Source organism: Phascolarctos cinereus, unplaced genomic scaffold (assembly GCF_003287225.1).
Source record: "Phascolarctos cinereus isolate Bilbo 61053 unplaced genomic scaffold, phaCin_HiC Scaffold_4;HRSCAF=312, whole genome shotgun sequence".
Lineage (NCBI taxonomy): Eukaryota > Metazoa > Chordata > Mammalia > Diprotodontia > Phascolarctidae > Phascolarctos > Phascolarctos cinereus.
This window is the reverse complement of record NW_027555847.1, coordinates 374,100,060-374,126,170: the sequence shown is the minus strand read 5'-3', so window position 1 is coordinate 374,126,170 and position 26,111 is coordinate 374,100,060. Positions and strand designations below refer to the sequence as shown.

The 26,111-nt window shown below is 36.8% G+C and overlaps 1 protein-coding gene across 3 annotated transcripts in view; it reads right to left on the bottom strand.

Moving 5' to 3' along the window:
- DYM (dymeclin) overlaps nucleotides 1–26,111 on the bottom strand; it is a 571,335-nt gene that overhangs the window by 200,665 nt on the left and 344,559 nt on the right. The window contains exon 14 of one of the 3 annotated variants that reach the window (XM_078153263.1): nucleotides 20,772–20,936. The exons of the other annotated variants lie outside the window; for them this stretch is intronic. Coding sequence (XP_078009389.1) covers nucleotides 20,772–20,936 — 165 coding nt within the window. The remainder of the gene's footprint in view (nucleotides 1–20,771; nucleotides 20,937–26,111) is intronic. 3 annotated transcript variants of the gene reach the window in all.

Sequence of the window (26,111 nt, the reverse complement as noted above, 5' to 3'; positions counted from 1 at the left end):
AGTTGTTTTACCGATGAGGTATTTTACATTTTCATCTATTTTTTAATTTTTTGTTTCTGTTTGACTGATTCTTGCTCTCTCATAGAGTCATTAGTTTCCATTTGTCCAAAGCTAGTTTTTAACAGATTGTTTTCTTCTGTTAGTTTTTGTACTTCCTTCTCCAATTGGCCAATTGTATTTTTAAGGGATTTGTTCTCTTCAGTGTACTTTTTTCCAGTTTGCCAATTTGTGTTTTTTAGGGACTTGTTTTCTTCAGTGTATTTTTTTTCCCAATTGGCCAATTGCATTTTTTAAGGACTCTTCTACCTCTCTCGTTACACTTTTAAAATCCTTCTTGAGCTCTTCTAGAAAGGCTTTTTGGGCTTCAGACCAGTTCATATTCCCTTTTGATGTTGCAGATGTGGGTTTGTTGACAATGCTGTCCTCTTCAGAATTTCTGTCTTGATCTTCACTCTTCTCATAATATGAATCTATGGTGCATTTCTTTTTATTCATGGTTTCTTTATTCCCTGGCCTTTAAAGAGATTGAGCTCTCCTGATGGGGAACAGAGGGCACTGACCCAAGCTTCTTGTGTGGGGAGCCTAGGTCTTGGTCACTGGCTTTGTGTGCTGGGGCGTCTTATGTTGGCAATTATAGCTGTAGGGTTTTGGCAGCTTACCTCGTGTTGGGCTGGAATCAGCAAGGCTGGAACTTTCAGGCAATTCTAGGTTGCCTGCTTTTCCTTTCCTTTAGCTTTCTTCAGCTTCTTTTAGATGGGTCCTGCAGGGTGTTTACCTGCCTGGGGCCCCTTGCAATGCTGCCTCCCTTGTTTCTGCTAATGCACTGGGAGATTCCTTTGTGGTAGAGTGCCGAGGAACCTGGTGGTTTTCTGAGCTGGTTTCCACCAGTTCCCCCACCCTTACTGAGGCACTCAGACGTCCAGGTATTGGTGTTTGCCTGCTCTACCACCTGGCCTTCAGGATCTCCTCCTGGTTAACAGTTTGAGGCTGTAAGGTTCTGACAGCTTACCTGGTGTTGGGTTGGAATCAGCAAGGCTGGGACTTTAGGAAGACTCTAGGTTGCTTTCTTCAGCTCCTTTCAGATGAATGCTGCAGGGTGCTTATCCTTCTGGGCCCTTTGTAGTGCCACTTCCCTTATTTTTGCTGAGGCACCAGGAGACCCGTTTGCTGGGCTGCTGCACTGCTGTTCCCAGTCTTTCTTCTAGTTCAGCTGTTGCAGGTTTTATTTTTTTTCTGGAGTGATATTTTCTTGGTTTTCAGAAGTTGATAGGGGAGGGTGAGAGTGACTACCTTTTTTTACTCTGCCATCTTGGCTTCTGGAAGCTGAAGTCAAATTGTAATAGTCTTGTAATAGGTCTCTGTTATAGAACCACCATCTATCAGGGTTCCCTTCCCTCCTCAGCCAGTAGGATCAGTTTTTCCCTAACAGGCAACAAAATTGTTCTTGGGACCTGATTGGACCCCGCCTCCCTTGACACAGTTTCCTGGTCACCTAAAAGCACAAAAAGTCCCACCCACATGATGTTAGGTTCCCCCCGACTTGGTGGGTATCTGAAGACACTACAGTCATCACACCCTGCTGCACCTGACCAGATGTATTTTCATACTGAAATAGGGGTGGGAGGGGTGGAAAGGTGAAGTGGGGTTGGGAGGGAGTAACCTATAGAAGGGAAGTACTACTATTCCCTTGTTACATATCCTTGTTATATTAGGGTTGAGTAAATCTCCTTTTGTTAACTGTTTAGTGATTTACAAGTGCCTCATTTTCCCCCAAAGTTGAACCTGAGCGAACACAATGCTGGCATCAGACCTATCCCTAAAAACCTCACTGCTTCTTTCTTCCGTCTGCCACACCAGTCAAATAGTAAATAAGTATTTATTAAGTGCTAACTATGTTCTAGAAACTGGGCTAGCATTGGGGATACAAAAAATAGTCTTCGCTCTCAAGGAGCTCACAATCTAGTGGGGGTGATGACAAGCAAACAAATATGTACAAATAAATGATATACAGGATACATAGGAAATAATTAGCAGATGGAAAGCACTAGAATGAACAGGGATTGGGGAAGAAGGTGAGATTTTAGCTGGGACTTGAAGCTAGGGAAGCCAGGAGGTAGCGATGAAGAGGGAGAGCATTTGAGCCCTGAGGGGGAGAAGGGAGGGGTAGCCAGTGAAAATGTCCAGACCTGAGAGATGGAGTGTTTTGTTTGTGGAACAGCCAGGAGGCCAGTGGCACTGGAGCACACCACTTACAAAAGCACAGGTCTTAACCATGTTACTCCTGTTCCGAAACATCTTTAGTGGCCTCCTGTTGCCTTTTGGATAAAATACAAACTCCTCCATTTGACATATAAAACCTGTTGAAATCTGGTTCCAAACTATGCAATACTGGTCTCCTTGCTGTTCTACAGACTCTTGACATTCCATAGCCCATCTCTGTTTTTGTTTTTGTTGGGGTTTTTGGCCCATGGTGTCTCCCATATCTGGAACACATTCTTTCCTGACCTCCATCCTTTGGAATCCCTACTTCCTTTTGAGGCTCAGCTCAAGCATCTTTTTAAATTCACTCCCCTATTTCCCCCTTCTCCCCACCCCCTTGCCTCCCACCGAGTTGTTAGTACCCTTCCACATATCCAGGAAATTACTTTCTATATATTTTATATTTACTGATCTCATTTACTTATCTGCTGACCAAAAACTTCACACAAAAGACAATGCCTCTTCATTTATCTACGTCAAATGTGAGATAAGCTGGCCATTTTTAGTGGAACCACAAATTGTTAGCATAGAAAGGCACAATGTATTTTCGAAGTATTATTTTGACTGATATACTGGCAAAAGGAAGGTTGGAGAAAGACAGATGGGAAACATCCTTGATAAGGGCAAACACCAAAAACTTGTGCAATTGTCAGGCCATCTATTATGCGAAGTCTGGTAGTCCAGATATCATTTGTAGTTGACTCAAAATGCCAAGGTGCTATCCGTGCTCTTGGAAAGGGTTACTTAGGAAATAATGGGAAGTGGCATGACTTCTTGTCCCAGAACCCATTAGATCAAAAGTTTGTTGATTCTAGTATTGTCTGTGAAAGACTAGAAGGTTATAAGGGAAGTACAGATATTCCTGTCTCAGATAATTTTTACAGTATTATCCACCAAGATATATCTTACCCATATGGACTATGCTTTCAGTTGTTCAGTTAATAAGCATTTATTAAGTACCAACTATGTTCAAGGAACTGTGTTTTAAGAGCTGAGGATAAAATGAAAAGCAACAGGAAGTCCCTGCCCTTGAGGAGATCACAATCTAGTACTTTGAGACTTCACAGTAGAACTTTAATGCTATTAATATAACTGACCACATCTTTAAAAATTACAAAATTATATTCTGTTCAACATAAAATGGCAAACTTATTAAATGAGTATATATAAGATGATGTAAAGTTTTTGCTCATTGCTTTATGGTTTAATCACTTTTTCTTTTGTAGTTTGTATATGACCAGAAAGATTTTCAACTGCCGATATTTTATGTGATTATCATTGCCCATTTATAAGTTAATCTGGAAATTTAGAACTAGGGAAGTCCTGAGACTTCTGCAATGTCTTTTTCTTAACTAAAAAGTGAGCCTGCCTCCACCAAACACAAACCAATCAATCCTTCTATACAGATTCAAAGTACCAGGCTGTACACAATAGCTTAGGAGGAAGAAAATATGAATTATATATAAAAATCTCCTTTAGGTAAAAACAGACACTGCCAACTATCTATTGGCTTATAGTGTAAGCTACTTGAAAAAGAATTCAACAGGAAAAGTCATATGTAGGGCATGAAAAGCAGGGCATTTTTTAAAAGCTCAAATCCAAATTATTTTATTTACATAAAACTAAATATCTTGAAAAAGAACAATATTTCTAGCTAAAATGATACCTCAGAAGGCATTTTTTTTTAAATTTCAGAAGGAAGGCATAATCGCTAATCACTAGAATTAAGGAAAGACAAGGAACCTATGACATTGTTAGTCACCATTACATATTATGGGTAGTTAATCTTCTTTGTCTCTCCCACTTCTTCTTTCTACACAATGATAAGTAAAAGAGCAGCCCATTGGTTTCCTTAGGGTTTCATGAGAAATCTGGATACAAATGGGCATAGGTGGAAATAACCTATACTCACTAACGACTTCAAGAAAAGAAATGTGACTACAACAACATAAGGCGGCCAGACCCTCCACCCAAAATTCAAACCTATTCAAAGATTTCAGCTGTAACATCAATAAGCAGTTTTCTAAGGACTAGCAATGTCCATGGGGAGGTTGCAGAAACTATAGGCATTTATAGTGGAAGATCAACTGAATGGAAAAGTATCAAATTTAGACTAGAGTAATTCCTGTGCAGGGGAGAGGTGTAGAGGTCTCTTCCAACTGTTCATCTTTTAAGTTTCTTCTAATGTCACCAATATTGAATGGTGCTCATTTAAGTAGACTAATACTAAGACAATGAGAAATTAATGACTACCAGTCAATAATATCAGTCTTCTATAGAGCTCAAAGATGTGATATAAATGCAAAGATAAATGAAATCTTATCATCAAAAGATTTTGCAAAGAAAACTCTTTCATATTTGTACCCTTTAATAAGAAGCCTTTAAAAATAACTTCCATAAAATATCTTTAAAGTTCACAGTGCATCTTTAAAATTAATTTTTAATCAACTGACTTTTATAGGTATCTAATTTGATTAGTTCAGTCATGCAAACTGGCATGGGACCTCTTGGTGGATAGTTGATAGTTTAAGATCAATATTAAGACTGAAAGCCAGTAACTCTTAAATGATAATCTCAGCTCAGATTTGCAATACAGAGATTTTAAAATTGCATGACTGAGGATTTGTGACTGGATTTAAACAAACAAACAAAAAAAGCACAACCAAACCAACCCTTCGGCGAATCTACTTTTACCCATCCAGAAAATATGAATCACTAAAGGGGAGAATTATTTTTTAACTTAAAAATAATACCAGTTGACATTTACATAGCACCTTTAAGTTTAGGAAGAACTTTACATACATTATTTGATTTAATACTTACAATACCTATGATTACTACAGGTATGATTTATATCTACTTCATGGTTGAGGAAACTGAGGTGAAAAGAGTATAGAACTGGGGAAGCTAGGTGGCAGCTAGGTGGCACAGTGGGTAGAGCACCAGCCCTGGACTCAGGAGGACCTAAGTTCAAATCCAGCCTCAGACACAAAACACTCACTAGCTGACTGACCCTGGCCAAGTCACTTAACCCCACTGCCAAGCAAAAGAAAAGAGAGAGAGTATAGAACTGTTCAATGTCACACAGGAAGTGGCAGGAGGTAGATCTGAAACCAGAATTCAGATTCCAAGTCCAGCACTTTTGCAAGTATACCCATAGGGTCTGTAAATTTATCAGTCAGGTTCAAATTTCAGGAAGAATAGTCTGTCATTATGAAGTTTTAGCTTTTTAGCAGAACAGAAAGACTACTTTAAAGAATAAAGTCCTGAACAGTCTATTTCAAGAGATATTTATCTTATTTCATAAGATAACATTAAAAAATCCGACACCCTGATCAGTCTACACTTCACATACAAGGACTCTATTTCTTATTTGACATGTGACGCTAGTCAGCCATTTAATTTCTCTCTAGCCCAACATCCCATTTTTTGGTCAAGTGAACATAAATGATTTTTCAATCACTTTGGCTTATAGCATAAGAACAACTTTGATTCTGTAGTCAAAGGTGAATGGCATCATACATCAGATTTACCTGAATGGTAATTTGGTTGCTCAACATTAGAAAATGGAATACTGGCTTCTGATTTAGTTTACAGCATTCAATCTTTAAGTTATAGAAATCAAATCATTGTGTAAGGGCCTGCAAACTTACATGGCAAGGCATGGAGAGTGGGTGGGAAGACATTTTCCCATATACAGGAAATCCTTGCATGTATAAGCCTGCTAGACATTTGGAAACCAAGAATATTTCTATAATAAGTAGTTATGCAAGTCTGCACGTCTGATATATGTGTACAGAATTCCTTGCAAATGGCAGCCTCAGGGGAATGGCTAAATCCAACTTAGAGAATTCTTCTCTGCCCACCAAAAATTCCCTATAATGGCAGTCTGAATTTCATGGGAAATTTTTATTTTTGTTATTTACACTGCTCACCTCTGGGAACCCTGACGTGCAGACATTAAAATAATCTGGGGCCTTTTCTTACTAACACAACCTATGGCCAACCTGGAATATATGCTTATTGCTCAGACTCAGATTTCATGTTCTTCTTTCATTAGATTGTATCAGTTCTTTGGTCTTCACATCTATGTGCCAACAATCTGGTGAAACTCTGCTCATAGATTAAAATAACAATTTGTTTGGTAATATCTTTTCATTTTGTTTATAGATTTTATTTTTACTGTTTCCTTTTCAAAGATAAATAGAATAACATGATTTTGTGTGCTCTCTGTGTAGATTTCCACAGCAGGCTAAAAGCATGATACTGTTTACTTTTTGGTGTTTTTGTTTTGTTTTTGGTTTTTTCTGGTTGTCTACAGTAACTGCAGAATTTCCTGATTTTCTGATAAATAAATGAGTTACTTTACACAAATACTTCTGAAACTTTCAAATAGTACATGATACAATAAACCAGAATGGCCCATTATTAGGTAATATGACTTTTTTTGCAAAAGGGTTAGTATAAAATCTGAATTTTTAATAACAGGGTTGATTCATATTTGTTTTGCTACTTTTCACCTATACTTCTGATATTGAATTCTGCTGGAGCACTTGGGGGCTCCTAAGGTGGATATTTCACTAGCATATTCTGAGTTGGGAAATATAGTCACCTTTCAAAAGACCTACATTCATAAGTACTGTGAGAAGGCTTCAAAATAAAGAGAAAGGCTTTAGAAGATTCATCAAGACCAAAAGCCAAGATAGGAAACTTTTCAATCTTGGTCATATCCATAGCAAGTAGGGTAATACATCAGTTAGACAGATTTCTTCAGAATTTATAAAGATTTGGCTTTGTAGCTATGATCTGAAAAGGAGGAGGGGAGAACAATGTAGAATGCAATGTAGAACAGTTGGAATTTTGGTTTAGATATTCTATTAGCTAAAACATACAGTATTAGTTTGAGGTTACTTCTTTACATTACTCTTCAAAACTACTATCTTATATTCTAATCAAACCTCATTTTGGAAAGAAATACCTGTAATTTCTCAGAGATTTCCTGAGTTTTCTACATGAAAGCATGCTGAATCTGAGGTCACTATATAAAGTGCTACATTTCTAAAAATAACTATTTAAGATTGTAATCAATAAGACTGTGGGAGCTAAGTTCTCTCTAAGGGTGCCCTTATCCTGGCCAGAGATAGTAATTATGGAAGTGAGGAAAATCTAGGTTAATTATACTAGTTAACTAAATAAAGTGTTACTGGTCAAGAAATTAGTTCTGCAAGTATTTGACCATTATTTTAAAAGTATAAGAAGATAAAAAAAAAGACAGACAATATGACAGGATTAAATCATCTATCCATTGCTGGTCCAGGATAGCATGGAAGAAGGATTTACCAAATAAAGGTCTACTTAGAGCTTAGTTTGGGGCAGCCAGGTGGTACAGTGGATAAAGCACAGGGCCTGGAGTCAGGAAGACCTGACTTCAAATACACCCTCAGACACTCTAGCTGTGTGACCTTGGCAAATCACTTAATCTCTGTATGCCTCAGTTTCCTCAACTGTAATATAGCGATAATAACAGCATCTATCTCCCTAGATTGTTGTGAAGATCAAATGAGATAATAAGTGACGATGATAAATAGATAATAAATAATAAAATAAAAATGAGTTAATAATGCTTAACACAGTGCCTGGTAGATAGTAAACAATAAATAAATGTTATCTATTAGCTATTATTACTCCCATTAATCCTTACTGAATTGAAAATACCAAAAAACAACCAAGGAACTATCAAATAAAATTTTATTGCTCTTCTAAAAGAACACAACACCAATTTATGCCTACAATTTTTGTGAACTAGTGACTTTATAAGATCTATGAAAAATGTTTTCATATCAATTCAGAATGACTTTATTTCTATCCTTTACTTTATTTCTACACGAATCTACCTTCTAAATAACTCTGACTATTCTATTTTACCTTATACTACGACCAACAAGAAGCAAATTATTAAGGTTAAGCAAAGCAGTGGGAATTTTTTTGGGAAAAAAAAGAAACTTGATAGCTACATCACCCAGGGAATATGTAATTCAAAGGGAAACCATAATGGTTTAAGTGGGATGATACATTTCATTTTATGCCTTAGAAGTGACCCTGAAATCAATAAGTCTCATAGCCACAACAGAATTATTAAGACAGCATCAAATGAGTGGAAAATTATTACTATGGTTTCAAATATGTATGCATTACTGATTTAGGAATAAAGGGCTTATCACCAATTTTAAAAACAATCATTCAAGAAAATTTATCCGAACATTCTTTTTTTAGAATTAGGTTGAAACATCATTCTCTTGAAAGCACTAAACATGTTTTCACGTGTGTGTATCCATATGTTGTATAAAATGAGCAAACCTACTGCAATAAGGAATAAAAACATTTTCATATCCTAATGTTAAATTTATATATTAATCTAACACATTAACTCAGGTTCTATGGAGAGGAAGATCAACAGATATGTATTAGACGTTCTAAATGAACCGAGGAAAAATTTGCTAAGAGATATATGAACATTTTAACTCATTTTTCAAGCAACTTTCTTTTCATCATGCCCAACTTTTTCATTTGTTGGACTTCATTTAAAACCTCCATAGCCCCTCTTCCTTAAGATAGCTTGATATAATTTCCAAAGCAAGAATTATATTCATTTTCACTGTGATTAAGTGAAAAAGTGATACAATGAAAAAGCTGAGGGTCTGGAGTCAGAAGACCTAGCCTCAAATCCTCGTTTTGCTTTTTACTACCTATGTAAACTTGGCTAAGTCATTTAATCTGTCTTGGTCTTCTTTTCATCATCTGTCAAATGAAGGAGCTGGATAAAAAGATCTCTAAGATTCTTTACTATTTTAAATCTTATAGTTGTTCAATTTCTTCTCTTCCAACCTCCCTCTTCATCCCATGATTTTGTTTTAACTAGAATGGAGCGGGCTTGGTGAAGAAGAAATGTAATGAAGCCAACACCTCAGTACTGGGTCACTCGCTACTCTGGGCAGACTACATTAAACTCAGAAATTTTCACTTCCGTTTACTTTTTCAGAAAAGTAACTCTCCCAACAATAAGTAGCAAAGCTAACTGAAATCTAGAGCTCCAAATATTTTTTTCTTCCTTCAGCAATTCAGCTTTAAGCTAGGTTTCTTTGCATGAGAAGAAGGCAATCTATAAATAACCGAAAAGTAGAAATAATATTTAAGATGTTTTCCTTTCAAGTTTCACACCTTTGATTCAACTTTCTTTGTTCCAGGGAGAAGGTAACTGTTACAACCTTAGTACATTCCTGGCAACTAAATAATAAGTAAAAGTATATGAGAGTCCAAAAGTCCTACAACCCCAGCACAGTGGAGGTTAAGAAGGAAGCACAAATAAAGAGGCAAAAGAGAACAGACAACAGACAACTTTGCTGGGATTGAGTGCTGATTGTTTCTACACTGCCCAACATTCATGGAACTGAGTTCTTTCTCTGCCAAAAAGAAACGTATGGTTATATTCCCAGTTTTAAGGATACTTATGCCCAGGAATAAGTCAACTGTATCTGCCAATATGCAAAAGGGACCTCTCAAAATCTCAGCCTTTTGTAAGCTGAAAATGGACTACTTAAAGTCTTAATTTTAAACAATAAGTACATTTATGGCTTTACTTATATAGTCAACTTTGGAATGAGAATCAAAATTGCCCATGGTTGCTATTTCTTTTCCTACTTTTTATAGTTATGCATTAATCCTTTTACAAGGAGCCTAACAAAGAAAGGCCTTGGACACTCAATATTATAGTCACTACCCTCAGTCATAACAATTAACATTTACATGATACTTAAAAGTTTACAAAGTACTTTCCTCATAACAATCCTGTGAGGAAAATATTAAAAGTATTACTTTCCCAATCTTCCAGATGAAAAAGGGACTCCTGATAGGAGGTCAGAAACCAGACTGTAGAGAGTTAAGAAGAGAGTGAGAGAAGAGAAAGCAGAAGTGTTTATGGTAGATGGACTTCTCAAGGAGTGTGGCCACAAACGGCAGAAGACAGGGATGGCAGGATCAAATGAGGATTTTTTTGAGAATGGGGGACATACAGGCATGTTTGTAGGAAGTAGGGAAGGAACCAGGAGACAGAGAAAGATGGAAGATAAATGACAACAGGGATGACAGAGGAGGCAATCTGTTGAAAGAAATGGGATACAAAAGGACTGCTCGTGCAGCTATCAGGGTTTGCCATAGCAAGGAGAAGGACCATTTCATCATGTGAGATGGAATAAAGGAGGAGATAGTGGCAGAAGGTATCTGGGTGATATAAGGTGAGAAGGAGGAAGGGAGAAAAGGAAGCTCTCGGTGAATGCCCTCAATTTTTTTCAGTAAACTATGGGGCAAAGTTATTAGCTGAGGGGAGTGGGGGAAGAGGGAGCCATAGAAGGTCTGAGGAGGGATGAAAAGATTTAAAAGAGCCACTACAGTGAATGGTGCGATGAATTAATTAGGGAGGTGTAAAAGGAGTTCCTTCTAGCACTGAGGGCCAAGTTAAGGTTACTGTAACATAAATTCATAATGGACTGTATCAGCAGGGTTTCGTGATTTTCTCCATTTTCATGCAGCAGGACACACGTAGAAGCAAAAAGCAGTGGATGGTGGGAGTGATCAGTAACTTGGCAGGGCACAGCTGGTGAAATGATAAAAAAGAAAGGACACAAGAAAAGAGAACAATGCAGAACTGAAGTGTTTAACAAAGGGTCAAGATAGGGAAAAAATTAGTGTGTGACCAGTGAAGGGGCCATGTCCTGGAAGAGAACTGAGCGATCAAGGGATTGGTATGAATGAAGAACAGTGTTTGGTTTTGGAAAGTAGAGGGTTTGGTTATAATAATGAGAATACAGTAAGACATTATTGACAGGATAACATTACATAACGTATATAAAATATTCTGAGAGGAGATTTTTGTAGTGGTTTGCTATTAGCACACTCATTATCATTCAGTTTTTCAGTTCTTTTTCTTAATAATGCACCACTCTGTGTTTCTTAATTAAAAGAGGGTATCATATGACTGAAATAAAATGTAAATCCAAAGACTTACTATGTTATTTCAATAGCAAAGTAGTGGGGGAAGATGACATATTATGCAGTACTGGCACACATAGTGTAGCCCCTTATATAGGCCAAAGAATTTTTGAGAACAGTAATTGGAGAAGAATGGGAAGACTAATGGTAATGTGACACTGCAATTATAGGAATGCATGCTACAAATGAATGCTTCTATACATTTTTATAACATCCACATTATACAATTTGGTGCTTATTGCACAACACAGCAATTGAGACATTAAAAGAGCTCATTATACACTTAAATGGAAATGTAAGCTACTTTCTTTAGACATATTAGGTTGTGAATAGGCACAAGTGGTATGCACACCCTCCCTGGCCTCCCCTTCCCCCATCTCTCCTCTAAATCCCTGTCTTGGATTTAGAACTACCTGTTATATATCAGGAACCTCAAATTCAACACACACAAAACTAAAGTCCTAATCTTCCTCCCTAAATGTATTCCTTCTCCCAACTTCCTAACTGGTTTGGAACCTCAGAATTATCTTTGACTCTTCCTGTTCCTTTCCTCTAATTATTTGCTAAGTCTTCATAGGTTTACACATTTCCAGATGGAAGGGACTTTAGAGGTCATCAATCCCAACTTCCTCATTTCATCTCTCATTAATATCTCCTCTCCATTTAGACTGCTACCACCCTAGACCTTCACCACCCCTAACTGGTAGGCTTTTACTCAGCCCTTTCCCTTGTCAAGCCATCATTTTATATGCCTGACTGAATAATTTTTGTGGCAAGGACTGTTACTTCTCTGTACAGATACCCTCTGTCACTGGCTCCCTGTTGTTTCTAACATATTATAATCTACTTATATGGCAGGGTTCTTAACCCGGGGTCTATTCACTTATTTTTTTTTTTGATAACTTGTTCAGTTGTGTCTGACTCTTTGTGACCTTATTTGAGGTTTTATTGGCAAGGATACTGGAGTGGTTTGCCATTTCCTTCTCCAGCTCATTTTACAGATAAAGAAACTGAGGCCAATAGGGTTTAATGACTTGCCCAGGGTCACATAGCTAGTGTCTGAGGTCACATTTGAACTCAGATCTTTCTTACTTCAGGTCTTCCTTACTTCCTTATCCACTGCACCACCTGGCTTGCCCTAACTGTGTTTCAATACAATTAGTTTCCTCTGTAATCCTATGTATTTTATTTTATTTTGTATTATTTTGAGAAGGGTCTACAGGCTTCAACAGGCTGCCAAAGTAGTTAATTTCACAAAAAATTTTAAGAACACCTGTTTTAAGGTCTGGCATTTAAGGACTTCCATGTTTTGGCTCCTATTTCCCTTTGCCAGCCTTATTTCTACAAACATTAACATTCTTGTCAAAACAAATTATTAGCTGTTCCCCAAATGTGATGTGCTATCTCCTCTCCTCAAGACTTCATAAAAACTCTTCTCCATGCCTGGAATGCCCATCCTTCCTCATCCCTTTTTTTCAGAATCCTTCACTTCATTTGAGGCTTATTTAATTCAGATGCCACCTCCTCAGTGAAGACTTTTTTTTGATGACCCTCCAGATGAAAGTATGCTCTTCTTTCTCAAATGTCTCCCAGATAATTTTGTTTGGATTCCTCCTGTGTTCCACATTTCCCCTTACCTAGGATTATATTTAATGGTGAATGTGATATGTATATCTATATGTATATATCCCCACATTCCTACTCTCCAAACTTAGTAAAATGTAAGGATCCTTAAGGATAGCACTGTGTTATTTAAAAAAAACACACAAAAAACCCCTTAAATTTTTATAGTTTTGAATTACTGTAATTTCAAAATGTGAAAATAACATTTGTTGATAGCAGGCACTCTACCTTACTTATATCTTCATTGTGCAGTGGCTAGTGAGCTACCTGCATTACCATGGAACCCTATATTCAAGTCCTGCCTCTGACACATAAATGGCTGTTGACACCTTGTGCATTTAACCTCTCAGAGCTCTAGGTAAATTGCAGTCTAAGATGCAGTGCCTGGGCAGAGGGAGTTTCCTCACCCAGGAGTGCCCTACATCAAGGATCACAGGCCCAGGCCCTCTCTCTGCCTCTTGTTGCCAAGGGACAGTGTTTTTCACTTAGCTGACTCTTAAGAAATGAAAGAAAGAAAAACAAAATGTTCAGAAGCAAAAACAGAATATTAAACCTTTTCTGTTCTCTTTCCTTTCATTTTAATAGAGCCTTCCTGGGATGAGGAGCAAAGAACACATTTCAAAGCTTTTTTATCCCAAAGCATTCAGTTACCCATTGGGCAAACATGAACAAATGTGGCATTTTTATTTTTTTTTAAAGATCAGTGAGAATATTTTGTTTTGAGATAGTTACAGTTTACCTAAAGGGTAGTTTCTTGGTAACAAGGATGACCTTTTTCTTCAAAATATTATCTAAAAGGTAGTTTGATATATTCTATTTTACTATAAGTCATCAAAATTACATTCTTTTCTACTTTCCCTTTTTGAACACATACAACCCAGTTATTAGAAAATCATGTTATTTTAGAATAATTTCTTTCAATGATTCAATAATTATTTAATTTAAATTTAAAAAATTATCCTAGGAGCAAATTTAATCTTTTATCCAAACACATTGCAAAGCATTTTACATTATTTATTGACAAGAATGCAAACCTCCAGTTATGCTACAGAACCTAACAGAGGTCTAGATATGTGCAGTCACTTCATAAATACTTGCTTATTGATGGATAAGAATATACACAACCTTAATGATAATATACAAGCACATTTCTATAAGCAATTATTCTAACAGTATACAGCATGTTGGACTTGTTTCCTCAATACAGAATAAACTCTTTTAAATCAGATACCAAGTCAACAGATCATAGATTTGGGGCTGGAAAGGGACTATTGAGGTCATCTCAGAGAGATTACATGATTAGTCTGATGACGATCTGAAATCAAAAGAACAACGAGGGTTCAACTAGATAGGGTGCAAATCTCCACTGTCTTCTCTGTAAAACAAGGAAGTAGGACTAGACGATCTCTAATATGCTTTCCAATTTCAGATCTTTGATTCCACCAATCAAATTGCCCTTCTGAATTCCCATTTTGCATTTTCATAAATGTTCATGTATATTCCACTGTCACTAAAATCTGAACATATCAAAAACAAACTTATTTTATCCCTCAAAACAGTGTCCCACAGGCTCTTAGAACTGTAAGGGCTCTTTTTTTTTTTTAAATTTTGGTGAGGCAATCAGGATTAAATGACTTGCTCATGGTCACATAGCTAGTAAGTGTCAAGTGTCTGAGGCTGGATTTGAAATTAGGTCCTTCTGACTCCAAGGCAGGAGCTCTATTCACTGAGCCATCTAGCTGTCTCTGTAAGGGCTCTTTATAGACATCTAGTGCAATTAGTTTCACATTTCCTAATTTCTGTAAATGGTACTATGATGCTTCCTCACTTCAGTCACCTTTGACTGCTCACTCTCCTTTGGCCTTCATACCCAAGTTCCCAATTAGTGTCTATTCTCTTAATATATCATATGCATCTATTTCTTTTTTTTTCTTTTTTTAGGCAATTGGAGTGAAGTGACTTGCCCAGGGTCACACAGCTACTAAGTGCCATGTGTTTGATCTGAGGTCACATTTGAACTCAGGTCCTCCTGACTTCAGGGCTGGTGCTCTATCCACTGCCCCCTCTTTTTTTTCTAGAAAGTATTTTGATCATGTCACTATCCTCTTTAAAAAATATTAAATAATTCAAAACTGACAAAGGAATGAAGTTCAAACTCTCTGGTTTAGCAATGCAGGCAATCTACAATCTGACCTTAACAGATTTTTCAATAGCCTTACCCATGGATTCTCTCTACTTGGCCAAAACAACTTTCTTATAGTCCCAAGACCAAAATTTGTTCTTTCCTATCTCTATTCACCTGATGTCTAAGACCTTCACCTAGAAGGCCCTTATGCCTTAGATTTCCTACAAAAGTCTTTAAGATTAAGCTCAAATCTCACCTCTATGAGGCCTTCCCTGACATCCTAACATGAAGTGACTTTCTCTAGCTCCTAAAACACCCATTGTCTGTACAGCACATTAGCTTTTCAAGTCTATTTATCTTATCTCTATGTCCACGTTATTAGTTTTTAAGGGCATATTTCACTCATTATGCTTTTTAGTACCTCCATTAGTATCTAGAACAGTGCTAGTCATTTTTTAATAGCAAATACTTATTAAGCATGTAGCAGGCACATGCAAGAAACTGGAGACACAAAGATTTTTTTTTAAATGATGTAGTCTAAAAACTCATAGTCACATAGTACTAAAACTCTTACGATGCACTTTCCTTATAACAGTCCTGTGAAGGAGGCAATGGAATTATCACTGAGGGTAAAGGTAGTGACATTAATTGCACAGAGGCACATGGCAAGTAAGTGGTAAGACCAGGACTCAACCTCAAGTTATCTGTCTTTAAATACAAAGCTTTTTCAACTCTACCAAGCTTTCACCTTGTGTATAACAGGCACTCAATAAATATGTGATGACTGGATCATTTATGCTAAGGCTTCCCAACTTGGAGCATAGTTAGTTACCTTCAAGGTTTGCCAAAGAGTTATGTTGAATTTTTGGTCAGTACCTACATAACTCTATTGAAATACTCCAAAAGCAGTGGAGTCAGAGGACAACTTTGTGGATTGGATGAAAAATGGTGATGAAGTTAGGGTAGAATAAAAAGGAGAATGAAATTTTAAAAAAGAAAGTTGAAGGAATAATTATTACTGACCAAACCAAATGAATAAGTTTTGGATAGAAAACCCTTTTCATACTGAGCTAGAAAGAGTCAGCAACAATGAACCAAATGAAACATAAGCTAATTGATCTCTATAATAACTACGAACTCCAAACTGATTTCTAATCAGTGAAGTTACAAACTTTGTGCTGTACCCTTGAAGCACATCTCATTCTTATTAACCACGTGCCCAAGGCTTTAATTCTATTTACAACAAATTAAATCTATTAATTCAGATTCTTAGTCCCAGCGGTGTGCTAGTAAATATTTTAAAATGAGCTCTCTAAAATCCATAGCTTTTGGGGGAGCTGGCTGGAGAGCACAGCACACTTTTAAGTTTAACTTGGATTATTAAAATTTTCTCTATCACTATATTAAGTCTAGACAATCAACAAATCAATAAATCAAACCCCGATTTGTAACATCTGCCAATTTCCAAGGTGCTAATGCTTACACAGAAAATTTAACAAGCAGCTCTTTCTAGCTGGTAGGAGCTGGCTTCGGCATGCGCCTGCTCAGTCCTACTCTCAACCAAATCTAAAGCAAGAAACTAGAGGCTGAACATGATTATGTGGGTCTGAAAAGCATACTGCTTTTAATGTATAACAATCAGAATACAGAAATGCTGGGCCCAAACAGACATTCAAAAAGCTTAACAGAAATGAATGTAAAGTACTGCATTTAAGTTTTTAAAAAGTCCAAACATAAGCACACTTTTACTACAAGTTGCCTGGCCTGGTACCAGTTCATCCAAAAGAGATAGGGAATAGGAGAGTTTGGTCAATGTATCTGAATATGAACAAAGAGTATTCATTCAGCTGTTTAAAAACAAAACATAATCTAAGGCCATTTAAAAAGAAGCATAATATGTTTATCACAAGCAATAATTCTACTGTTCACAGGTCTCCAGAACACATCTGGGGGACAACATTTAATTCTGGATACCGTATTTTAAAATAAAGACTGACAAACTACACAATGTTCAGAGGATAGTGGCCCTCATAGTGGGGGGGTTTGGAAGCCATCTCATATGAACCAGCTGGAAACATTTAGCCTAGAAAAGAAAATTTAAGGTGAGAGATGATAGCCATCTTCAAATATCTGAAGGGTTGTCATATATAAGGAACAAATTTGTTTTGTATTGCTCTAGGGAACAAGATTATGAGCAATAGGTAAACTGCAGTTGAAAATATCACATGAGCGCTATTGTGCAATGGAGTGGGCTTACTCTGCCAATGGAGATGTTTAAGAAGTTGCTGGGTGAGCACCTTTCAGGGATGTTGTAGAAGTGACTACATTGATTGGAAAACTAGGATGAGATGACCGTTCTAAGTTCTAACCATTCCAAATGTATGAAATCTATGAGTCCTACTTTCAGGAATAGTGACTGTTGGTCTTTCATAATACTCTTTAAAAAATAAATTACATTGATATCTTTTGTTTTTTTTTTCTTTCAGAATACTCTTAATAATAACCAAAAGGCTTTTACATTTTGATTTTAGAGTCAATAAAGTGAGCACGTGATTGCTTCATTCAGATATTGGACTGGTTTTGTTCTTTTTTATAGCCATTATTAGAATATTTCTCAATTTCAGAGACCATGTTACACCTAAGCATCACTGTGCATACAGGATGTTAGTCACTTGCAAATGAATACTAATGTCTTGTTTTAGTCAGAGCACACCCACATTCCAGCTGGGTGTCCAATAAATTGTCTTTAATACAAGCATGGCAAGGGGTGTAATTCTTTAGAGAATCATAATTTCTTAGATGGAAACTGACAACATTTAGTTTGCCCCTTCATATTTTATTAGATAAGAAAATTGAGGTCCCTCAGAGCGATTAAGTGACTTGTCTAAACTCACACATCTAGTTATTGGCAGGGCTGATATGAAAATACAGGTCTCTCAATTTCTGGTCCAGTTTTACTATATTACCCTATTTTCTACTCCACTACAGCTCCATTCCCAAACCTCCTCCATATCCAAGAGGACATGAAGACTAACAAAAGACAAAGTAGACTAAAGAGAGGTAACTAATATAGTCTAAGTGCAGAAGACAGGGAATCTCAAGGAATGTAAGGTCACATCTCCCTCAATTCCGAATTCTATGAGCAGCCCTTTGCAGTTGTGACCAAACCCATAGTTTAAGAAGTGCTGAAGGGGTCACAAGTGGAAAAAGTTTAGAAGTCCCTGACTCTAGAAGATAAGTGAGCAGGGAGAAGTAGAGGGATGGGGAACTTGGGAACAGATGACAAGGGACAGGTTTGACTGGGGTCAGAATAGGGCTCAGCATGAGCAAAAGACAAAACGATTGTGAGAGAAGCTTAGCAGGGCGGCAGGGAAGAGGCCAGGAACTGGAACACCAACATGGAGTTGTTAGAATGAAGTGGGAGAGGAATGGGAAGCTGGCAGGACTATCCTTGAGGGCTGACTAATAAAAAAGGTTCCCCATATATGTGTCAGGGCCTGATTTTTACTTCTTCTTCTTCTTCTTTTTTTAAGGCAATTGGGGTTAAGTGACTTGCCCAGGGTCACACAGCTAGTGTCAAGTGTTTGGTCTGAGGCTGGATTTGAACTCAGGTCCTCCTGGTTTCAGGGTCGGTGCTCTATCAACTGTGCTACCTAGCTGCCTCATGATTTTTACTTTGTAAAGAGTTTTCTACTGGATTGTAAATATTATTGAGGGAAGTAATTCTTACACGCATTTTCATAGAATAACTTAACGAGTTGGTTGACAATTACTTAAGGGTAAAATAGGTCTCTATTTGGGGAAGGGGCACAGGAAGATGAAGGGATGCCAAGAGTGGGAAAAGCAGTGCTAAAAGGGAAAGTGACAGGGTAGGAAACACAAACTACATTCACCTTAAAATCTGAAGATCAAATGAAATAATATATGCAAAGTGCTTTGCAAACCTTACAGAGCTATATAAATGCCATTTATTTTTCCCCTAGGTTAGCCCTGGCTGCCAGGACTCAGTGAACAGGGTTCAGCAGAGAAGGAAAGAAGTCAAGGTTGAGGCAGGACAAAGAGAGCACTACCTAGCACCCTGGGCAAGAAACAGAGGCCAGCTACGCTGTCGTTGGTGTGGGCTTCTCCTTCCTTCTTTCCTCTACTCTTGTCTCTGCCTTGTTTTCCTCTTCTCATTTTCCTTGGATTCTTTCAAATTTTATGCACCTCTGTTCGCTCCTCTGCTACACTGTCACACTTGGCTAACAAAGAAATCTGAAATTGTTAGCACAATCTGGAAGAGGCTGTATACTCAGGCTAATTACTGTACCCAGTTTAGTGCCTTTAAAGCCGTGTTTTTCTCTTCATCCCTCCTCCTATATATACAGCCACCAGTTCTACCTCAACTCCGCACTCCTTTACTGGCTTCTCTGAAAATTTGGTGACTGCACAAAAGGTCAACTAGAAGAAAATGTGTTGTTTGCTTAACTCAACGTGGTTTTTAAAAAAATACATATTTCAGAGTTTGGTATGTTTCTAGATTTCTTATTAGCCAGTTTTTTCTCACTAATTAGTTTTTCATCAGCTTATAATCATTTGTCTCTTCAGAAAACTGATTAACATTACTGTGGAGTACCATAACTCTTCTTTCTTATAAATCGAAAATTCTGTCCTTCTGTATGTCACTCAGTTGTCTCTTCCTGACCACTAAGCTGTTTTTACTTAGATTTATTCTGTGGTCTGTTGCTATTGTATGCTTCTTTTTTTTCTTTTCTTTTCTTTTTTTTTTGCTGGAAAGCTGTCTTTTTATTTTGGAGGTCTTCCATGCTCTAGTTAAGTGTATCATGCAATTTTTTCCTCCAGTCTCTAAAACATTGGCAAGGTGGATATTATATTAAATCATCTATCCAGTTAATAGTATAGGGTGGGTATAATTTCTCTTTTGATTTATAACAAATGCTCATTAAAATGTTATCTACAAAGGACAATGCATTAATGCCATGGTGCTGTTCTCTTCTGGCACATAAAACACTACACTGTAGGTGCTGATTTTCTCTGGTATTTGAGTTTGGTGGCTTGTCTCATATTTGTTCGTTTCCTACCATCATTACTCCTGATCTAAATTCTTCCATGACATAGCCAAGCCATTGCCCTTTATAAGTGATCTGTTTGAAAATAAAATGAAAATGAAATGCAAGAAACCAAAATGACCATTTCTTCATTCCATTCAAATCTGTTCAACCTTATTAGCTTCCATCAGGGAATGGAGCCTTGCTATTAGTTAACAGGCATGCTCTCTAGGCCAGGTACATAATTCAAAATTAGACTGTAATTGCTATTAGTTGTAAAGTCCATTTAAAATGCAGATAGGTAGGGGCATTTCTGTTCTCAGAAGCATAATCAAAGGACTTTCCAAATGGTATCATGGCAATTAAATTCTGGGAAACATATCTGTGCATACATATATACGTATAAATGCCACCATATTATACATATATATGTCATATATATGTATAATATGCCGAGATTAAATGTTTTTCTCTGTAATGTGAAGCACAGTATGAAGTACTCAGTGCTACATTTCTAAGGATGCAAAATCCGGTCATTATTCATAACTATTAAAGAAGTTATCAGCTAGAATTAATTTACAAATCTCCCCCTCTGTTCCCTTAAAAAGCATGCAAAGATCCTTCCCACAGAACATGCAGCATGCAGTCAATGGACAGCAGAGGTTAATAACCTGGAAGCATAGGATCTGAGAATGTGAGAGCAAGTTAAAGACAGGAGTTCCTCTCCATTGTCACTGAGGGTCGAGAAGCAATGCTGCAGCGTAGAGCAGTGAGAGTGGGGGAAATACAGTTTGTCCAGGACAGAAACATATCTCCGCAAGTGGCGGCAGGTATAACTGAAAGACAAGGGTGAAGGGAGAAAAACAGAAAGAGAGGATATTGCCTTTCAGAAACTAATTAATGTTTTACATCTAGAAAGTTTTTCTGTCACCAGTGGATGAAGGGAAAAAGAACAAATGAGTAGTTTAAAAAAATGAAACAGTTAAAATGGCAAAGAAAAAAAGGATATGTTGGTGCTGTTGTTAAACACGTGAACTTCTGAACAAAATTACTGAAGCCACTATCTCTCTCTGAAGATAAGTTTTCCATGTGGGGAAACTGGCCCACTGGGACAGGAAATAACACTGGATGTGAACAAATCTGAAAATCTGGGTTCTGGTTCAGGCTTTGGAAGCAAGGCATTTAAATACTTTCAGCTTCAGTTTCATAGTCTATAAAATGGGGATTATACACATCATCCAGACTGCTACATGGGGCCACTGTAAGGATCAAATGAAATGTTTGTCAAAGTTTTTAGTGCTGTCTGTCTCTTTCTTTCTCTCTCTGCATACATACGTAATACATAAATACACATGAGATATTAGAAATACTATTTTATTCAGATCAACTCCTGGTACAAGAACCATTTCAGGGCATTCAAAACCAACTACATTTTGAAATAGGTCTATGTTAGCAATTCAAATGTGCTGTCTGGCTGACAAGCAGAACAAACAAACAACGAACATATTAGATGATCCTCTTGAGACATTCAATCTTTGAGAACCTTGCTTTGATAATTATGAAAGGCAGTAGAACTCATTTCTACATGGGCATAATTTTTAAAATCTGTTTATCTCAAAGGAGATAACTGTCCAAACAGTTCTGGAATCTGCAAATAGGCAAGTTCCCATATATGGACAATATTTATGCATTTAAATTAATTTGATTGTATGTATCAATCATTTAAACAAGTATAAAGGGAAATATTAGATAAAAAAATTTTTAAATGCTGACTGGTCAATTAAAAATCCTTTAAAACAAGATGAGATTATGCAGCATTAATTACCTCTTTAACATTGAGCTACAGTTCAACTCATTTGTCTTGCCTCCTTCCTGGTTTAATATTCTCAGGGCTACGTAAATAAAGTGCTTCCTGAATTGTTCCTTTGGACTGGGATTAAGATTCTAAATGGCCCAGGCAGTTAACAGGCAGAGGAGAGACAGAATGGCTTCTCCTGATTCATTAAAAATCAGTTTGGTTCCAACTTGCATTACAAAACTTGAAGAAATATTATAATTTGCTTTTTTTAAACTACTTTTCAATCTAATTTAATTATTTGTACATATTTCTCTGTGCTTAACCCTGTACAGTTCTGGTATTAGAAACAAATTTTAGCATATCTCTCTAGTTATTGAGATATACTCATCCCTAATAAATTGTTGAACAGCATTTTTATTTGAAATATGTCTATAGTTCAGCTTGAGCAGCTTTTTAATCATATGAACTGTCTACCCCAGGATTTCTCTAGAGAATCTTTCTAGGATACTTTAAATACTTACTGCCCCATAATTCTTTCCCTTATGAAAATAATAACCTGGAAAAACAGAATCATAAAGATGACAGAGATCTTCAGAAAATGTATTACATGTTTTTCTACCTTTCTTAAGATACGGTAAAAAGAACTTCACATTAGGAAAGTATTTTATATTTTTGCACACCATAAAACCAGTATTATATGTCATAGGAATAAGCTATCAAAAGAACTTGAGATCTTATTGGACTTCATTTTGTAGAAGAAGAAACTGAGGCTCACAGATTAAGTGATTTGCTCAAGGTCACAGTCACTGAGGTAAATGGCAGTCCTGAGTTTTGAATCTAGGTCATCTGATCTCAAACCCAGTGTTCTTTCCACTACAATATCTACTTCCTCATATAAAAGAAAAAAAGTGCCCTGAAATAGGTGCAATAGGTTTGGTTTTTTTTTCATCTCTAGACCAACTTGTTGCTGTTGTTCGATCACTTCAATTATATCTAACTCTTTGTGGACCCATTTGGGGTTTTCTTGGCAGAGATACTGGAGTGGTTTGTCATTTCCTTTTCCACCTCATTTTACAGATGAGGAAACTGAGGCACACAGGGTGAAGTGATTTGCCCAGGATTACCCAGCTAGTTAAGGGTTTGAGGCCAATTCTGAACTCAGATCTTCCTTACCCGAGGACCAGCACTCTATCCACTATGCCACCTAGATGCCCAATAGGCCAACTTAACTAGTCGATAATTATTTCTCAAATAAAAAAGTTTAAATACATTGCATTTTTTTTAATGGCTCAATCTGGCACATTTCAACTATATTTAAGCAAGTATCTATTAAACTTCTAAACACTCCCAAGTGTTTTTCTTAAATAAAAAATATAAAATAATATGCTTAAAGGCTGATTCATTTTAATTTAATATTAATTGCACTTTTTATTATTTCAAGAAATGAGGATATTGAACAAGATGACCTCCAAGGTTCCTTTCAGCTCCAAATCTATGTTTTTATGATACTATGGAACTAATATCGTTGACGAAAATGGTATGTAATTCATTATGAAGATTTCTTTTGATCTTTACATATTTATTGCAACACTGGTGAAGTTGGCTCAATCACTAAGTCAGGCAAATAGAAACTGAAATGGCCATTCTGAAATGGCCATTCTGAATTCATCTCATAAATCAATTGGAATTCCTTAATATAATAGTCTATGGCATTGAAAATTAGCTTTTGATACAATATTTTCATTACCAAATGATACTTATAAGCGTCTACTAGGCTCACAGAACATTCTCAGCTAATACATGTTTTCAGTAAGGCTTTAATTAAGAATTTTTTTAAAGGACCCACTTTAAATCAATATAATATTTTCTTTTTTCCTTTAAAGTTTTTTAAATTAATCTTTTCTTTATCTATTATCTTCATTTTCAAAAATACCCCTCTACCTCCCTCCCATCTCCACAGAGCTATTCCTCAAGAAAAAGAATTTTTAAAAAATGAGAAAAAAAGTAGTTGGGCAAAATTATCCATATTTTCAAATATATTTAAGGTATAATTATAAAATTAGAGATAGCAGTGTCATACTGCCTTTGTTCTCACTAAACACAGTTGAATTATAGAATTTTAGGACTGGAAGGAATTGCTAAAGTTTAGTCTAACTTCAACAGTAAAAAAGTCAGCATCAATCAAAAACTACACTACAGAGACTTGTAAAGCAAAGGAATTAGAGGATAGAAAGAATCCCTGGATGGTGAGGACTTGAAATATTTTTGGTTGTCTATGTGGTCAAAGAAAAAAAAAAAAAAGGAAACCGGATCAATATGCAACAGCAAGTTGAATTACCATGAATATAATGAGCAAAAGAACATCTACATCAAGGGAAGTGCCTGAAACTCTAGCATCTCAACAAAACTGGAAAGTGGTGATGCCAGATAATATCCCAAAATATCAAGTACAAAAAAGCCCTTTGTGTAACATTCCTAAAAGACAGTCATCCAGAATCAACCTGAATATATCCACTGAAAGGAAAGCAGTCTGTTCCATTCTGGATACCTCTAGTTGTTTAAAAGTTCATATATTCCTATCTCCTGTGGTTTTCTATTTTGTATGAGGAACTTTGGTTGCTGCAGCTCCCTCTGCCAATGTAGATTGTCAATTTATCTGAAATTTAGGATCTTAGCAAGTTGTCTGGAGCCTCAAAATTAAATGATTTGGCAGAGGTGGAGAACCTGCAGCCTTTAGGTGACATGTGGCCTTCTAAGTCCCTGGGTGCAGCCTTTTGACTGAATCCAAACTTCACAGAACAAATCCCCTTAATAAAAGGATTTGTTCTGTAAAACTTGGACTCATTCAAAAGGCTGCACTTGAGGACCAAGAGGGCAACATGTAGCATTGAGGCAGCAGGTTCCCCAGTGCTGGTCTAGGGTCACATTACTAATAATTACTAGGGTCAGGACTTGAAGCCAGATCTTCCTGGAAGTTGATTATGCCTGCAGCCCCTTTCTCTTTCTTGGTTAGTTCTTCCCAGAATCTCCATTTTAAGGAAAATGCTCCCAGGCCAACATGTCTTCATTTCTCTCTAGGATCCACTTCTGACTCTGCAGATATTCTCTACCGTGTCTCTTCCCATCCTCTACCCCCAAACTCCCAACTACCTTCTCTCTCTCTTCCCCACTTTTCAGCTTCCTTGAAAATGTTGTTTTCCTCGATCAAAATATAAGTTCACTGAAAGTAGAGACTGTTTTGTTTTCTGTGGTATCTGCATTCCCAGAACTTATCACCATGCCTGTCATATATTAAGCACTTAATAAATGCTTGCTGACTTGACTTCATAACTCTTTGGCCAGTCTTCTGTTACCCCCTCCCCTCTATCCATGTAGAACTGACTCTTCTTGCTTTCTCATACTACTGGTCTCAGGTCCACTCTCCAGGACAACACAAAACAAGCCTACTTCATTCTCTATTTGACAATTCACCAGTTAATCTGCCAGGTTTTCCTTTAGTCTTCTTTTCTCTAGCTTAAAGAAACATATTTGGGCTCATTCAATCATTTGTCTTATAAGGTAGTTTCTAGACCTCTCATCATACTTGTTAAGAATTTTTTCTAGTTAGTTAATATTTCTCTTAAAATGTGGCACTTGGAAATGAACATAATACCTCAAGTCTAATGGGTATGCTGAGCCAATGGCATTATTACCTCCCATTATTTAGACATTATGCTTCTCTTAATGCAGCCTAAGACTACGTTAGCTGCTTAGTAACTGCATTCCACACTTTGATTATATTGTGCATTGGTCACCTAAAACCCTAAGATCTTTTTATCATGAAATTCTGCCAATGCTGTATTGTATGATTTATCTTCTTTAACTCAAATCCAGGACTTGGTAGCATGCTATAAGTATAAAGCACATCAAATTAGTTGTCAGAAGCTCTAAGCACTAATATGTAGGCTGTGCTACTTGTTAGTCAAACGACTAATTAACTAGTCATATGAGTAAATTAAGAGTCAAGTTTGTTACTTTCTTTCATCCTCAATTTCCACTTCTATAAAAAGGGAATAACACTGCCTACCTGGTTGTCCTTTTGAGAGTTTTGTGAATATTGAGTAGAGTATAGTATAGTATGAGAAATCAGTAAGAAAACTGTTGAATTCTAGACCAATATAAGCCATTAAGCATTACATTTCATCTTGTTGGGTTGGCTCCAGCATTCCAGTCC